The sequence below is a fragment of the Lepisosteus oculatus genome, chromosome 15 (genome assembly GCF_040954835.1).
Source record: "Lepisosteus oculatus isolate fLepOcu1 chromosome 15, fLepOcu1.hap2, whole genome shotgun sequence".
Taxonomy (NCBI): Eukaryota; Metazoa; Chordata; class Actinopteri; order Semionotiformes; family Lepisosteidae; genus Lepisosteus; species Lepisosteus oculatus.
In genome coordinates this window covers 5302463-5319960 of record NC_090710.1, presented here as the reverse complement: position 1 = coordinate 5319960, position 17498 = coordinate 5302463, and the positions used below count along the sequence as shown (strand labels likewise).

Sequence of the window (17498 nt, the reverse complement as noted above, 5' to 3'; positions counted from 1 at the left end):
TCACCTTTATTCATTTATCATTTGCAGCACAAAACTAACACACAGCCACTAACCATAGCTTTTATGTCTGCAGGAACAGGGTTTGGTATTTGTTCATTTCTGTTAAGAGAGAAACAGCATGAATTGGAGACACAGCTCTGAACATGTTTTTTTAGGAACTGACTTTAACTCGGAGACCTAAATATCTTGACAGAATTCCAGAAGATGACAAAATAAGTTCATTATCATTATACTCATACACAGGTATAACTAAATGCTATTTAGATAGCTCTCAGGTGGTAAGTAGCACAAAACAAACAACAATACATTTGTATAAGAAAAGAAAGACAGAGACAACAGGCAATGTGCAAAACAGCAACAGGCGATTTGCAAAACAAGAACAGATAATGTGTAAAAAAACAAAAGGTAACAGGTAATGTACAAAACAACAACAGTTGTGCAAAATCATATGTCAACAGAATGAAATAAAGGATAGAAAATTATGGGGAGTGAACATCTTGACATGTGAGGTAGAGGTAGATTTCAATGTGTGTTTGAGTTTTGATAAAGAGAGAAGATACTGTAAGGGTTCAGATCATGGGTGAGAGAGGCTGGGAGTTTAATAGTTTCATAGTGCGGAGGTAAAAACTGTCTCTGAGTCTGGTAGTCCAGGCCCAAATGCTCCAAATAACACTCTATTTTAACAGTTGTTAACATTAAAGGATAGAATAGATGTTGGATAGAATCATTTTTGAATGTATCATAATCATAAGTCCTTCTTATTCCTTTTCATGCACCGTATCTACAGTACCAATGCTGTTGCTTCAGATAAAAATTTCATTTTCACATTGTTTTTTCTTTAAGTTAAGACCAAATCAGAGTAATCAAAGAGTGATTATATGTCTTTATATTGCTTATTTCTTATTTTCTTTTTTGGAACTTAATGAATCCTGGGTACTGTACAGTATGTCGCACCTTTAATGAAATTTCATGTGGGGCTTTCACAGAATGTACTGTAGGTGTAATAAGTTTAGCTTAAGAGCTGCCTCTGAATATGTTACAGTGAAAGTCCTGTTGGTATTCCATACATTGTTTTATACCTGGCTTCTGTGCGTAGCAGACATGGTGTTCCATCTCTAAACAAATACTAATAATAGAAGATAGAAAAAACTTCCCATGATTGGCATAGATTACCAATAAATAGAGGCAAAAGATACATTAAGAAAAATCTCCTTTTTGTGGAAAATTTTCATTTATCATACAACTGATGTACTCTTGCTGCCAATTAACGTTCACTGAATGAACAAAGCAACAACTGACAGGCCTAACCACACATTTGCATTGAAAGGGCACTGTTTAATTAAAAAAAGAATAAAAAATTAACTAGACACAGGTGTTCAAGATGGAAACACAACAGCAATTTGTGACTGTCCTACATGGTATCTAAACTGTGGCACAAGAAAGTTTGGTCTTGCTCGTTTATTATTTGCCCTTGTTTCTTATGGATTCAAAGACAACTTGCAGCAGCGGGTCAATTTCTGTTGATCTGGGTTGAAAACATCGCTCAGTAGTCCAGCGGGAGTAATAATGGTGAAGGATTAACTCTGTTGAAAGGTCAGGTAAGAGTCTGTTAAAAATGGTTAAAGCATCTTTACTCTCTGGTTTCAGGCCATGGAAAGTGTTACTGTGGAAACTGTTACTGTGCGGCTGGTTGGCATGGAGATAAATGTGAATTCCAGTGTGACATCAGCCCATGGGAGAGCAAAAGGAGATGCACGTCTCCAGACGGCAAGATCTGTAGCAACCGAGGTCTGTCTTAAAAACCACTTTAAATGCAGATGTGGTGTGTCACAAGAAAAAAAAACTCAAAGCACATTATCTTTCATTGTGATTGTATTGATATGTGTAATTCAATTTTACTTTGCTGCTTCACAAGTCAGCCTTTTTGTCCCATCCTCTCATGTCAGTTGGAACAAAAAAGACCTTGAACGCCTGCTTTTCAGGAAATACTTTTTGCCAGGGGGTTTCCTGAGCAATGCCCTACACACATCGAAAACGAAGCGAAAACCTCATTTCAGTCTCTTATGAGTTCAGGTTACCCTAACTGACAGTTACAAATGAGAATGTTATACATTTGGCTTCAGCCCAAAACTATTACCTTGCATTAGGGGAATAAAATAAATACTCATCTGGTATATCCTCCCTGAAATTCATCATGTCTAGGAAAGCACACTATAATGTCAGTGTGGAATTGCCCTGGGAACTTTCAGAAATGTTAATTATAGGCAAAATGACTGCATGGATTGGTAGTGCACTAATATAAAATGGCACACAATTTGAACTTGGACCATGGAATGTAAGACATAACTTGCTGTGAAGAGTTCATTTAGATCATGGAGAATAAGAAGCTGTCCTATTTTTTTTTCAATTCAGGGCCATTGAAGTTGAAGTCTCATTTAAAGAGGTGCATGATAATATGTAATAATACAGACAAAAAAGAAGTGATGAGTATGTTTATTGGAGTGTTTTGTTGTCGGTGTGAAATGGATAGCTGCATATTCTAACCATCCCCACCTCCAGTGTTTGTGACAGTTAATAAATGTAGACTACCTGTAGTATTTAGCAAATGTTAGTTTGGGAAAACATGTACTGTACCTGCTTATTGATTTTAATTTCCAGAACTGGGAAGATAAGCTGATCCTTTTGTAACGTGCGGAGTAACAAGATTTTAACAGTCCAGTTGTGGAATAAATCTTCAGACTGATCATCAAATTAAATCAAGATGACAGTGTAAAAACAATTAGAGGCTTTCTTGTTTAGGAGAGTTGCAAGGACTCTGCACTAACTACAAGGTGTTCTCCTCCTTCGCAGTCTTTTTTTTACCAGTACAGTTCAGTAAGGATAGAGCACAGATTTGATGAGCACTAGTTGAAGAGAAAATCAACATGTACTGCATGCAGAATGCCACAGCATCCAGAATGGGATGCCAGTTGGATCTGCTCCCTATGTGCTATCCCTTCTGAAGGAGATAAGAGGGAAAAGGGATTGCCACTCGTGGTATTCAGCCAGGATTCCGGTTTTAATAAAGAAGACAAGTAGAAACTGGCAGAGAGACTGCGAATAGAACAGTCTGTGCCTTTTGCAACGTAAGAACGATCATCTGTGGATGGCAGCGTGCCCCTGAATCTGCAGAAGGGCCATCTCAATCATTTACAGCAACTGGAGCTGCTTGGGTTTCTTCAGTACACAGATGGCAGACCTTGATAGAACTCTGGGAGGTTTTATTGGTGGCTGATATTACCAATGTCATGGCACTGGATTTGAAATCCCAGGGAAAGTTGCTTTTCTTTTTAAAACATTACTGCAATATCCTACTGTTTTAAGATCAATCCCTCAAACCCTACACTAAAAAAGAGAAAAAAGAGGACAGCTCATCTGGGATCGAAAGTCTGAGTATTACTTGAGATTTTACAGTTTAATGACTTTTTTATCTACAAACCATGCTTTTTATAAAGCACTTTCATATAGCAGAATCTGAACACACAAACAAATGAAAATCAAACAAATGATTACTTGAAACTCAATTTCGGTTCTAGAAGACAAGATACTAAAGGTAAGAGTGTAAAAGTATGAAAACATATTACTTGCAATATATTTACAGGATGATAGTACCATTCATAAACACGGAAGAAAAGACAGTAATTAAAGATTATTCTGGAAATCTTCAAAAGCAAATTTTATTTTATTAATTTTCTCCCTATCAAGGTCTGTATTTAATTAAGCCATTTGTCTTCAAATTCCCCTTTGTCTGTCTCCGCCCCTTCCAAGCAAAAAAGCATATTTATTATCTCAGAACAGTGTTGCAAGAATTGTATATCATTGTGACTTATATTTAAAAAATATTAAATATCAATTATTTCTTCCCCAGAGTGGAGTCTATAGCACAATCATGTAGTTGGATCAAAGTGCAGGAAAGCCATTACTGTCTTCATTACTAATACAAACTATTTTAGATGTTCATTCCAGTCACTTTCCCTCCTTCACAGGAACCTGCGTCTGTGGTGAATGCACATGCTATGATGTGGACCCCACCGGTGACTGGGGAGATATTCATGGCGATACCTGTGAATGTGATGAGAGGAGCTGCCATTCAACGTACAACAGATATGCAGATGATTTTTGCTCTGGTAAATAATTATTTTAATGGAGCATGAAGTATTATTGCCCAGTAATGAAGCATGTAATGCATGGAGTAATGAAGTATTATCACCCAGCTGCATGAGGTATATACTACTGTATATGCTCTGTATATACTGTACTGTACACAGGACTGTATACCGTATATGTGGTATTACTGTACCTGTATATACTGTATACAGCTGTGTACACAAATATATACACTATGTAGTGTATTGCTCATTTGAGGAATTCAAATATGTTATGTTTAGTACAAGTAGTCCTGAAAGCTGATGCAATGTTTGAGACAATATTTACTCAGTATTCATTATTCAATTCAGAATACTAGTTCTGGCATTTCAGATATTACAATATACTCCTAGAGTTATGCACACTAATAAATCACTTTCATGCTTTTGCAAGTATAGCAGCTGCACTGTTTAACAACATTATACTGTATTTTCTCCAATAAAAGGACATTATTACAGCCTGATGTAATATTTGTATTTCTGTTCTTGTTCGTCACTCATTATCTTAACTCTTAATTATCATAACTCCCTCAAGCAGATCTTTGCATGACTGTATTCTTTTTTGACTGAAAGAAATAAAAATAGAGTGTTTTCCTGCAGGGAACAGTATGATTTCACAATTGAAGTATTATTGAATTATCTGAATCAGCAAATCCCTTTCTGGATTACATTTTATTAAATTCGGAGAGAAGGGAGCCATTAATGATATTCCACACTGAAATTCTAACCAGCAAAAATAATTCTCTTTGTCACACCAATGGAAAAACAAAACAACTTTTTCTCCTTTTTGAAGAACTTGAAAAATTAGTTGAGGAACTTTCAAATTTTATGGAAATACTGTCTTGCTCTTCTGTATCTGCTCTTGTCTTAATATTAAAATGTCCACAGTAATTTATGCTTGTGGAATAAAGCTTAGTCTCTTGTATGTCTATCTGAAGCAGACCCTGGATGATGTACAAACCTGCACTGCCAGTTGTGAATGTGGTTGAGCCTTCTCAATTTTTTGCTTGGTACCTGTATTCTGTTGTAGTGTATTGTGCGTGTTTTTCAGGGCTGCTTATTCAGAGGTAGAATTTTGTCTCTCTCATCAGCTCCTTAAGTTCAGGTAAAAGAAGTGAACCCGGGCAATGGGCTGTGTTTAATAAATGTGCCCTGTTTGGACTTGTGCATGCAGGTTAATGTAATTCACCACAGACCTGTGATTCTCATAAGATTAAATTTATGGTCCTCGTTTGGACTTTTTTTATTCATGACAGCTTAGGCTGGACTGAAAATCTGTCTCTTCAACCAGACATTTGATCTTCAACAAAACATTTGATCTTGGTGGTCATTTTCATTACATTGAGCCCTAAAACATGCAATACAAACTAAATAAATATAAACGAGTACAAAGAGCTTTGTGCTACATTTGACTCAAATATATTTTAGTACGTCTTGTGGTTGTTTTCACCCACTACTAAAAATTAAAATTTAATGACATCCTTGCTACCCTGCAAAGAAACCATTGGTGTCCAGCAGACTATTCTAAAATAGATTAAGACCTTTTAGCCGCTGAATAAAATGGTATGTGTCGTTCTCTCTCAGAAATCTTTAATTGGCTTGTCTCCTTACCAAAACTAGTATGCTCCTGGGTGGTGTAGGGCAGGCAAATGGATTCAGTAATTAATGATGTATTGATTTTGGCAATGTATACAATGTCCTGATACACTCTAGGGAGCATTAGATTGTGAAGGACTACAATACATAACCTGAAGATTCAGAAGGTTATTATTTTCTGAATTTAGATATAGTGACAGGAATTCTAGGCTTTCCTTTACTATTTTTTCTGGATGTGTAGGTTTGGATTTTTGACAGCTAATTCATTCCTTGTCTTTCTGAAATAGTGTTCAAATTATTCATAATTTGCTATGGATTTTTTTATAACTTTTCTCCCAATAGCAAATTTTTTCTATTAGTGGTGTGGATGTCATATGCATTTCACAATTTTGTTTTGTTTATTCTTGAAATAATGTCTCTTTTTTCCATCCATGTGTTTTAAACAGTACTTAAAAGTATATATTTTTCATTTCTTTTACAAAATTCCCCAAATATTACTTGTGTGAAACACTGAGATTTACAAGTGCTTTTGTACTTGTTGTTTTCTCTTCCTGAGGCTGCAGTTAGAGTATAATGATTAAATAAAAGCCAAGGTTCTTTTTCAAAGTTCCCCAATATGTTTTTAAATAAGTTAACTTCTTAATGAATTAAAGTTGATTTTTTTCTTTCTCAAGCTACCCCACTTTTATACTTTATCTTGTTATTTGTCCCAGAGGGCTGACAGGTACTGTATTTCTACAGTATGTAAATGTTGAAAGCAAAGACCACAAGTACAAGCCTAGGCTTGCCAAGCCTTTCTGTTGCTACAGCTCCACACACAGATGCTGGTGACCAGAACCTGTGTATTAGCTTGATTTGTCGACAGATCATTCCGGAAAATAAATCCTCATCTTTTTCATCTGTATCCTCTGTGAAGGTCATGGACAATGCAACTGTGGAAGGTGTGACTGTAAAGAAGGCTGGACAGGGAAGAAATGCGAACATCCACTCTCTTGTCATCTCTCCTTGGAGGCCAGCCTCAAAAAATGCCAAGGAAGTTCCAGCCTGCCTTGCTCCGGGAGAGGTAATTAACCTTCTATTCCTCTTTTCATTTCAAAATCAGACAGCAGGATTGACCATGCTATATTAAAAGCAACTGTTTGGGGACCCGTTTTTTTTTCTTTCTTTTACTTTTTAATAACTGAAAATACCATTTTGATGCACAATGTTATTGAACTGTAAAACAAGGATATTGTGGAATGTGAAAAATGATTTCAAGTTTGTTTTTTTTTCTCCAGGCAGATAAAAAGGGACAGAGACGTCTCTCAAAATTAAATAGAAATTTCACATTTTTATGAATACAGTACATATGGGTAAGGGGCGTCACCTCTATTCACAATAAAACACAATAATAATCAGTTTTAACATGTCTTATCCCAGTGTCACTTTCAGTTTCACTCCAGGGACACAGATCAGTTCCTACAGTACATCTGAAAGCTCATTCACCCCAAAAATCCACTCCTCCGTCCCTTATCACCAAGTCACTTAAGTCCTAGAAGGGGTGGGACAATTTACAGCCTTCATGCCAGTTATAACTCTTAAAGTTGCAAGCCAATGGGCCATGTTCTTCTTCGTTTAGCAGTACAAGGGTTGTATGAATCCTGTAGGCTGTTCATGCTCATGTTCTGTGAGAAAACGCTGCCCATGTAGGGGAAACTGACCATAATAAAACTCAGAACCATGTCCAGTTCCAACAGTGAAAAGAAGACAGCAGCTAAAACTTCTGGACATTTTCAGGTATCAAACCTTTCTTAGGTTTTTTAGAAGAGCTGAATATTTTTCACTGTTGTTTTTTACAGTTGGGAAGCCAAAAGTGTATTTGCATATCGTTTCCCATGTAGATACTTACTGTACTTCGTGCACTTTCTGGAACCAAAATGAAAAATGTAGATACTGTAATCGTAAATGCTTGGATCCATTTAGCTCACATGATTAGTAAACTTTCCTGTTGTTGACATTTACAACACCAGAAGGAATGGAATGAAGGCTTACACTCATTTTTGTAAGCTTTAACATCGGTAAGAAATTAAACTACTGTAGTAACACTGTCGCATTGAGGTGAGTGATTGTAATATGGGTGAATGTGCGTCTTAGTTACATGGCTTTTCAATAGTTCCAATAGTAATTCCAATAGTACAGTATGTAAGTTATTTTCTTCCTTGTTTTATATTTTGAAGGGGTTAAAAAAGTAATTTCACAAATGCTTAATTAAAGATGAGACTATAGAACAAAAAAAAATTGGAGTACATTTTATATTCACTCTATATAAATAGGATGGTAGGGGTATAGGATTAGTTTAGGAGTTTAATATACTGAAATAAATATAAGTACAGTAAACAGATCACTGTTAACAACACAGCAATGACTGATCTTTTGCCAGATATGAATATTTACTTATACAGTACAGTAATTCTAACCAGTAGCTCAATATTTTGGGAATTTCCATACTTTCATGTCCTGACATTTTTAAACGTGTAATTGATTTAATTATGCTGAAAAGTATGATTCTTTTGTGGAGAGTCTCTGCAGAGATATAATGTCAAGCAATTTGAGAGAAAAGAACACAGGTGAATGAATGCGAGCACAGGGGTGGTAAGGCCCTCTTTGATTTATCAAAATACAAAACTGGACCGCGGTTCTGTTCTAAGAATAGAAAGGAAAATTGGAAACGGGCTCTCAGAACACTGTCAATGCAATCACACCTGAAGTATGGAGGGCTCAACCTTCCTTGTGTAATTTGTGAAGAGTCTTTCAGGTTTTGGACTTGACCTTTAAATTTAATTAGTGTCTTTTTTTAAAATATATATTTTTTTCATAATATTGTGGCTTGAGGTTTTGGGTGGTTTCTTGTATAGCTGGAACAAGAGTATTTTATTTGCTCTATCACTTTTGCATTATATCTAAACATTACAGTTTTTTAAAAGAACAGGTAAATTAAAAGATTTTAGATAGGAGGGTAAAAAGGTCCAAATCCATTCTTAAATTCTTTATCTCTGCTGACAAAGCTTTGGTGATTGCCCGATCATTTCTCAGTATGCTTTCTATCTGCAGTACTAGAAAAGATCTTTAATTTCATTTTCTGTGCATGTTTCTGGTTTGCAGTAGAGCATTTCTGGTGTCCTAAGGGAATAGAATACATCCAAACAGCTACAGAGGATCACCAATACAAGAAAATGCAAGCTTGTGAAGGTTATACACCTGTCACTAGAGCTGAATCACTTACATTGCAGGTCTCTATACATGAACTATTTAAAGGATAAGCAGTTACTGTACATCTGTGTCTTGTAAATTAACTTAAGGCACAAAAGCAGAATGATTTAAAGAAAATAATGTTATAATCAGTGTTATAAAATTCCTAAAAAATATCATAAATAAATAACATGGGACATCCACGGCTTTTTTAGTTTTTGTTTTTAATGGAAATGGAATAAAAGGCCATTCTTGCATTCTTACATTGTAGATAACTTAGCCAAAATATTCAGGGTGGCAGTAGTCAAAAGATAGTCCTCTAAAGTATTGAGCGGTAAATACTGTACAATAAATGGAAAAAAGATTGATTGTGTTCATTTAAACTGTAATAATGGAGGTGACCTCTCATCATGTTGTCTGTGTAAATAAGGAACTGATTTGGTGTTGCTTTAAGAAAAAGGAATGTCAATTAAGATTTAGAGCAGAGGGCACATACTCAGTTTAATAACACAAATGAAAAAACACAGGTTTGATCGAATTTGATCTTGATATATTACCCTGATACCTTCTCTCATGAGCCTGCAGGTCTGTGTGTCTTTAATGAAGCACCACAAATATTGCTGAGACTGGCATTCATCCCAGACTGGAGAATTACAAAAATAAAGCTAATAATGAACCTGGCAGCGTGCTTAGCGTCATAAGTCCCTCGTTAGGATAAAAAATATTGCAGATAAAATCTACATGACAACACTTAAGAATACACTTAATTAATAAGAAAGTGGAACTAAGAAGGATTATAAGTGTTAAGAAACACAGAAGCAATACAGTATGTTGTTCATTGGAAGTTGAAATAAATCATTTTTTCTGAAAGCTAGTTCTGTGAAATACCAGTAAACAGATAAAATGTGACTTACATTTTTAGACCTGCAGCAGTGCCTTTAATTCTTCAAGCATATTTACATAATATTTGCTTTAAATCATTAAGAAAAATGTAAAATACTGTACATGCTAGGTGAATTTAGCTTGGTATCTCCATTATCCCAAGACATTTTTTTATAAACTAACCACATTCTAAATGGCGATCAGGTAGATCAGTTTTGCTTCCATTATTTTCACTGCTTTATTATGATGTACAATGAACTCAACCAGCCAATTATTGGCCTAACTGGAATAATTCAACAGCTTCTCCCAGCTCTTCAGGTGTCGGTGCTTTAAAGTGACCTTGAAAACCTGCACATATACGGTATGTTCTCCAGGACCAGGTATGGACACCCTTTTGCTTGAGAGGGTGCCAGCAATTGAAATAAGCAAGACAGTTATCAGATCACTTGATTAGGTGACGCTGCGGTACAGGGGTTAGCATTGCTGCAGTTTCTGTTCACGCGGGTTTCCTCTGGGTGCTCTGGTCAAAACCACTGTGGTCAGCCACAATCCAAAAACATACTGCAAGGTTAACTGGCTTCTGGAAAAATTGGCCCTACTGTATGTGTGAGTATGTGTCTGCCCTGTGAGGGACTGGTGTCCTGGCCAGTGTGTATCCCACCTTGTGCCTGTAGCTTGCTGGGATAGGCTGTGGCTTCCAGCAACCCTAAATTGGATAAATAATATAATAATAAACTTTATTTTATATACTGCAGTACTTTAAAAAGTGCTTTGAAGTTGGTCTAAAAACAGTTATAGGGATAGCAAATTACAAAATAAGCATTTAAGAAACTCAAGTGGTTAGAGGTGCAAACGAACATACATGCTCATTAGAAAACGCAACTGAACAGACACTAATAAAAAATATTTTTACATTTTTGTTGTTTACATACTCAGAAACACATTTTAATAATATTGCTACATTATAATAATTCAGATCACACTGCAATTCATTGCAATTATCTCAAATTCATATCTGGAATATGCAGTGCTAGATTGAATATAGCTTGAATTTATATTTTATTGAATTTTGTTAACTGACAAGAGCCTGAAAATTTGAATTTAATTCAGTTTAATTTTTCTAATTTTGGTGTTGCTTCATCTTGAGAGAAGTTATCAATACACCATAAGCTGGGATGACTATGTTTGGATGGACATACCATAACTGGTTTGTGCTGTTAGCACTACAATATACCCTGTTGTTGCCCTTTTCTTTTTATCTGTACTGACCCATGAGGCAATTTCCATTCCTTTTCATCTGGCTGCCCTTGAAGTGAATGGAAACAGCCTGATCCCCATTCTCTGAAGTCATGGTATTAGTTGTTATATTACGAGAACAGCTATACCATTCTCTTCACATTCCAGACATTCCAGACTTCTGGCCAGTCAGATGTTCTGTTTGTTTAGTGTTAAACTTCCTATAAGACTAATAAACAAAAGCAATATGAAGTGCATTGACATACTGTATTTACAGTATCATGTTCATTCTGCAGGACTCTGGCAGACCACCTTGTTCCTCTTAACTGCCTCGAGTAGTAATTTGGTACAACCTGGAGGATACAGCAGCCTGTGAGCTGGGCTGAATCCACGCACACAGCTCAATGAAAAAGACACCAGGTGCTGAAAGTATAGTAAACACAGTCCAGGCACTGTTGGGAAGTTCCAGAAATCGTAGTCAAGCTAGCAGAGTTCAAAACCGGGGAGACACGAGGAAACAAGCCAAGGGAATAAAGAATCAAGGTTGGGAAAACCTAACAGAGGTCAGTACACAGCGAGTACATTAAAGAGTAAGCAGAGAGAGAGAAATGTCTCTCAATAATGCTCCATATGTTTGTATGTAACTGTATTTAGATGTATCTGTAGTTTAAAATTTCTGTAAATGTCTGTAGATTTTATGTTAATTGTATTGGTAGTGCTTTGGCAACACTGATTTATTCATTGGCCATGCCAATAAAGCACCTTGAATTGAACTGAATTGAATGGAGAGAGAGATCAGTGGCAGAGCAAGCAAGAGCACGGCTCAGAAAGTGGGAAAACCAATGGCAGAGCATTGAGCAAGGGCTCTGTCAGGATTTAGAAACGAGAGCAGTTGAACATAGTTAACAAATGATTACCTCATTAATAAGCAGCAGGAGGGACTGACAATCCCAGTGGATGATAATGGAAATGTGGCTGGTTGTCATAGCGATATGGGGGTGTGAGCTGTCAATCATGTGGGTATTACACCTCATCGTTGTTGAATACTTTCTGGAATTATGAACTTTGACAGTAATCACTGCTCTGTGAGATTAAGGGTATTGATTACACAGGGAGAAATAGTCAATTAGCCAGACATTTGCTTTCCATTACAAATTAAAATGTGATACAGCAAAAAGCACACAAAATGGCATCTGTTTTGAAGCAAAGACTCGTTTTGAAAGACTCGTTTTGCCCTGCCAAGAGCAACTTCAGCAGTAATATTTTTGGTTCAAAGTATGGATATAAGAACACCCTGGGCTAAATGTCTGGAAATGAGAGGGCTACTTACTGCTTTGCTGATTGAAACAGCAATACAGACATTGAAAATTAAGAGAGCAAATTGAAATCATATTGTTCTACCCAATCTCATCACCAGATGGTGACAAGTTGGAAATCAAACCTCTTGAAAGAATGCTAATCAGAGTGTTTAGGTCACAGTTTCTGCATAAACAGATTATTTATTGCATGTAAGGAGGATTAAGAAAAATAAAACAGAGAGTGTTCTACACAAACTGATTGGAGTATTGAGCAATTCCTTTTTGTATTGGTTTCATGTTAATTTATTTTTGCTTAAGACATAAAAGACATTTTCAAAAATTGCTAAAACAAATCGCAAGTTTGACGAGAGGAGAACAGGGTGCCTTTGCCTCTTTGCTACTGTGTCGTATGCTCCTGAGTCAGACTGTAGTGAAAGAAAGACTTGTACAAATGATTATTTATGCATTTCTTTAACATTTAAGCCTCAATAGCTCTCCAGGGAATGTGCAATAGATCTTGTTTCCAAGATATTCGCCACAGGCAGTAGGTAATTACACCTATTGCCTTAATACAGTGTTTCATTTACACGATTTGTAATGTTAGTAATCTGCTGGTTGGATGTTTTGCTATCATGGTCATCTTCCTGTGAGAGTTCCTGTCAGAGGCAGTTTGGTGGTGGGCATGTTGTTGAATACTTTTTACAGGGGACTTTAAAATTTTATACATTATAGAAGTTGAATATTATGGTAGTGCTTAGGATTTTCTATATATTTAGGGATTTGGGGGATGTGGCTATGCAGAATTATCAAATCTATAGTTGCATGTCTAGTAATATCCTCACAGTCCAATACAGCAAACACTAAAGTAAGTTGTTGTTCTATTCAGCATTGTGTAAAATAGTGGCTACATGAAAATTGCCATAGATTTTATGTGTTAGAAGTATACCATGTGAATGAGACAAATTATCATGGGTATTATTTGATAAGGATATCCGCAATTCTCAGATTTCTTCCACAGATTAATTGAAAAGTGCACATGAAATCTGTGCATCTATGAGAGTAGATAGATTGGATATTAAGTGCTTAACTCCATATACAGTCCTTTCTTTACACTAGATTATGAATGCCACCTTTGAACGCTGACTTTTATCCAGTCTAAGGAATGGGGAACTATTGAATGCTTATAGAAAATAATGGAAATGTCACTCAGTGAACAGGCTAAGGAAGCAATGATACCAATTAAAGTGTTTGGAAAAACACTATGTTGGATATGAGAATAAAATTTGCCCTTTTCTTAAACCTGTAGTCTGTAACACACTAATCTCAAAATTATAAATACACTGAGGCAAACTTTGAAACAGTTAAGGTTTATAAAACATTCATGAGGACACTGAAGCATCTCCCTAATTTCTTAGCCAACTACAGTATGTGAAGAATGCCTCCGATTAATTATCCTGGGCAGCAATCATCGTGTGGAATAAATCACACTTTTGAAGCGGTTGTTTAACAGAGTAAAATACTCCAATTTGCCTTGCAGATGCTGATGACTTTTCCTTGACTAGCTTCCAAAACCTTGTTGAAACTGCTGAGATGATGAGCAATCTATTAAAAAGTAAATCATTTAAAATTATGCTCAGGCTGGTGATTGCAATCAATCTCTTCAAGCCCTAATAGCTGGTTTCTTCTTTACATTGGCTAAATAGGGAACTGAGTGACTTGTTTACCAGATAAGAGTTTAGACACCATGGGCCATGAAGCGTTGCATTATATTAAGCTGGATCACTTTTTCAAGATCCATGTCTGATGATGAATGAGAAGTGACATATGCAGTGACACAAAGAAAGTAATAGGCCTGACTTTGAAGAAAGTAATTTAATATTGAGCATCAACTGCAAAATTATATTTCATACAGAATAATCATGCGACCATCAGTTCCATGCTGAGATGCCTTACTTTAACTGCCCTGCCACTCAAACTTTCAAGGCAAGGTCTCCAGCTGTGGTCTTAGGGAGCTACTGGATCTCCTGCTATTGCTGACAATAGAAGTGCTTGAGGAAGAAAACTCAAATACTCCAAAGTGTTGTATTGAAAATTCAGATTCAGATGTTGTATTGAAGATTCAGTACGCATCTTGTGAATAACCCTGCTACAAGTACAGTAGTTGGAACACAAGAAAGGTTGTAAACAGGAGGAAGCCATTCAGTTCATCTAGCTGGTTTGGTTGCTGTTAGCCAATTAAAATTAGGAACACATCCCGCTCTTAAATGAAGAAGCCTGGGTATCAGGTTCAACAGCATGGCTAGTTACAGTATCATTCCAGAGTTCATACAGTACGTACTTCTTACAGAACAGGAATATACTATACAATAAGCAAGAAGACTCACTGTGCTTGTACAATACCTGTAGCTGATTAGAAACCTTTGCTCAGGAGAGAAAACCAAGCATGAAAGATAAAACTATTAATCTATAATGTTTATTTTGTATTGTGTGCCTACATTTTTTCCATAATTATTTTCAACACTGTCTGCTTAATTTAAGTAACCAAGCCATAAACCCTTGACCCCTTGTCATGCTGGATTTAGAGATCTTTGTGCTATCAGTGATTGCAAGTCATGTATTGTAAAGCTAGGGAACTAAGCTTAGTTACAGTGACACCATAAATTATATTAGTGCTAATATTTTACAGTTTGTACAGTACATATGGTATCTGGATGTTGGCATACACGTATTTCAAATTTCCCAAATTTCTTCTCCTTTTCTTCAGAAAAAAAGGGAATGTCATTTGGAAGCTGTGAATAAATGACTGCTAGCCATTATATTTCAATCATGTGTGAATTACAGTTTTTTTATGGTGTATAATTTCTTATTACGTACAGTGTTTGTTTTGTTTAAATGTGGAACATTTGACAGGCAAACTTCTTCATTTATGCATTTCGGGTCACACCGCGACAACCATGACTCATTCTGTGCTCTCTGACATTTCATTTCCTTCACTGATTGAAGGGTTCAGCAAAACACTATGGTCTGGAAAGGCCACCTGCTAGAAGCCTGCACTTGTCTGTGTGCCTCTTTTACGGAAGGAATCCTGGTCTCTGGCTGGCTGTTGATATAATTGCCACAACAGACTCAGGTGTTGTGTTATATTTTATTTATTTTTAAAAAGGTAATCATAAGTGGAAGCAATGCAGCTGTGCCTTAATTAATGAGTGAGAACCTGAAGGTGGCTGCAGCTTTGAAGAACAAAAGAGAATTAGCTATTCAGGTGAGGACAAAAGGAAAGATTACAATTCAGGGATGGAAGGCTGACCAGGAATTTAAACAGTTGGTTCTCTCTCTGTCCGTTCTTATTAACTGTTCCTTTGTCCTGGTGTATTACGTACGCTGAATTATTCAACTCATGTAAGTCTGGAACTCAATTTCTTTTCTAAGTGGTGAGGAGTATACTGCACTTGGCACATCATATTGTACACATCTGTATTATTACATTTAATCAACATCTCAAGATAGACACTACTATTTAAAATTGTGTATTGATACAATTCTGATACTATGAACTATATGAAAAATTGTCCTGTCAAGTAAATTTTAGAATTTGAAAAAAGTGCTTTGTTCTATACTGTATTATCAATAACAGATGGAGATTTTTAAAGAATACTAATACTGAAGAGTTCAGTTCTCAAAACTACATTTAATATATTGTGCTTATTGAAATATGGCTTGAAAAAAATAAATTAGGATGTTCAGCATGCTAGCTGGGGTTGAATATTGAAAGCATATATTGTGAAAAACATTTTGCAGTCAATGTGAGTTTCTAATTATAGTCAATGACTGTCAAATATTTGTACTTTGACACTGATAATTAAGGGAACATATTGACATTACCTTGTCCTGGGCCTGGTCCTGAGTGGTTTTATGGACATATACAGTACTGCAGGTGGCGCCCTTCCCCCTAGACCAGAATTTCCAGATAAATGCCCCAGTATGGCATCTGAGGGACACTGTTCTGTAAGTTCAAGTTCAAGTTTATTGTCATTATACTCATATACAGGTACCATCCAAAATATATAAGTATATAAATGATAGAGCAGCACAATTCTACTGAAAACCTGGGTCTAAATCAGTTGTACCATGGACAAAAGCAAAACATAATTTCAGAGAGAAACATTACATCTTAATACAGACAATTCATTTTTCTTCCAATGAGAACACACTGCTTCATCATACTGTAGCTTTACATTAGACTCCTTGTCAGATTTACCACAACTTCAGTTGTGCATTTCTGCCCTCAGTTTTCATTCCAAAGGCTAAGCAAGCTTGCCCAGTTAGCAGCAAGGGAACTTAAGATATTTTGCTTTTTTATCTAATATATGTGATAGGCAATGAAACTAATTCAATTGGGTATTGCACAAAGAATTTCCTGGCAGCCTTTAGCTGTGATTAATCACCAGACTCTTGTGAATATAGACTGTAAAGTTATCTCCCAGACTTTTATTTGCTGTGACTCTACTGTTTGAATCTAATGAAAGTAAAGTGTTGATAAGGTATATCGTTTGTAGTATACGGACAATTAAACAGTGCTGTCTAACTTTGTAAAAAACGATTCACATTACAGCAGCAAATGATCTCCGGTAGTTTTTGAAATGTATACAGAATGTATAAAGTCTCCAAGCTAACATATCTGTGTTTAAGTGTCTACTTTGGCTTCTTAAAGTATGTAAATGCGGTATGTACAGTATCTAATGTTTCATGTTGCTTGTGGATATTGGATGTTTCCATTCTAGCTTTTAAGATTTAAATAGCAATGATCTACAGTATGTTTCAATCTGTAAAACGTTTCCTAGAAATGATACAGAATGTTTATTATTGTTTCATCTTAGTTTGCATCCCTGACATTCCGGTGCAGGTGCTATGTCAAAACCAACTTCCCTAATGAAAGCATTCATCCTTTCTTTTTAACATTTACAGTACTGCATTACAAAAAATCAAATGTTTTAAAGAGGTATACATCGATGCATATGGCAACATATCCACCCATTTTCTAACTGCTTTACGCAACACAGGGTTGTAGGGGAAC

The 17498-nt window shown here is 36.0% G+C and overlaps 1 protein-coding gene across 3 annotated transcripts in view; it reads left to right on the top strand.

Annotated features, from left to right (window-relative positions):
* The window catches only part of itgbl1 (integrin, beta-like 1), a 106468-nt gene that overhangs the window by 41227 nt on the left and 47743 nt on the right, over positions 1-17498 (top strand). For all 3 annotated transcript variants that reach the window (XM_015363460.2, XM_006638900.3, XM_015363459.2), the window contains exons 5-7: positions 1648-1788; positions 4026-4166; positions 6697-6843. In XM_015363460.2, coding sequence (XP_015218946.1) covers positions 1648-1788; positions 4026-4166; positions 6697-6843 — 429 coding nt within the window. The remainder of the gene's footprint in view (positions 1-1647; positions 1789-4025; positions 4167-6696; positions 6844-17498) is intronic.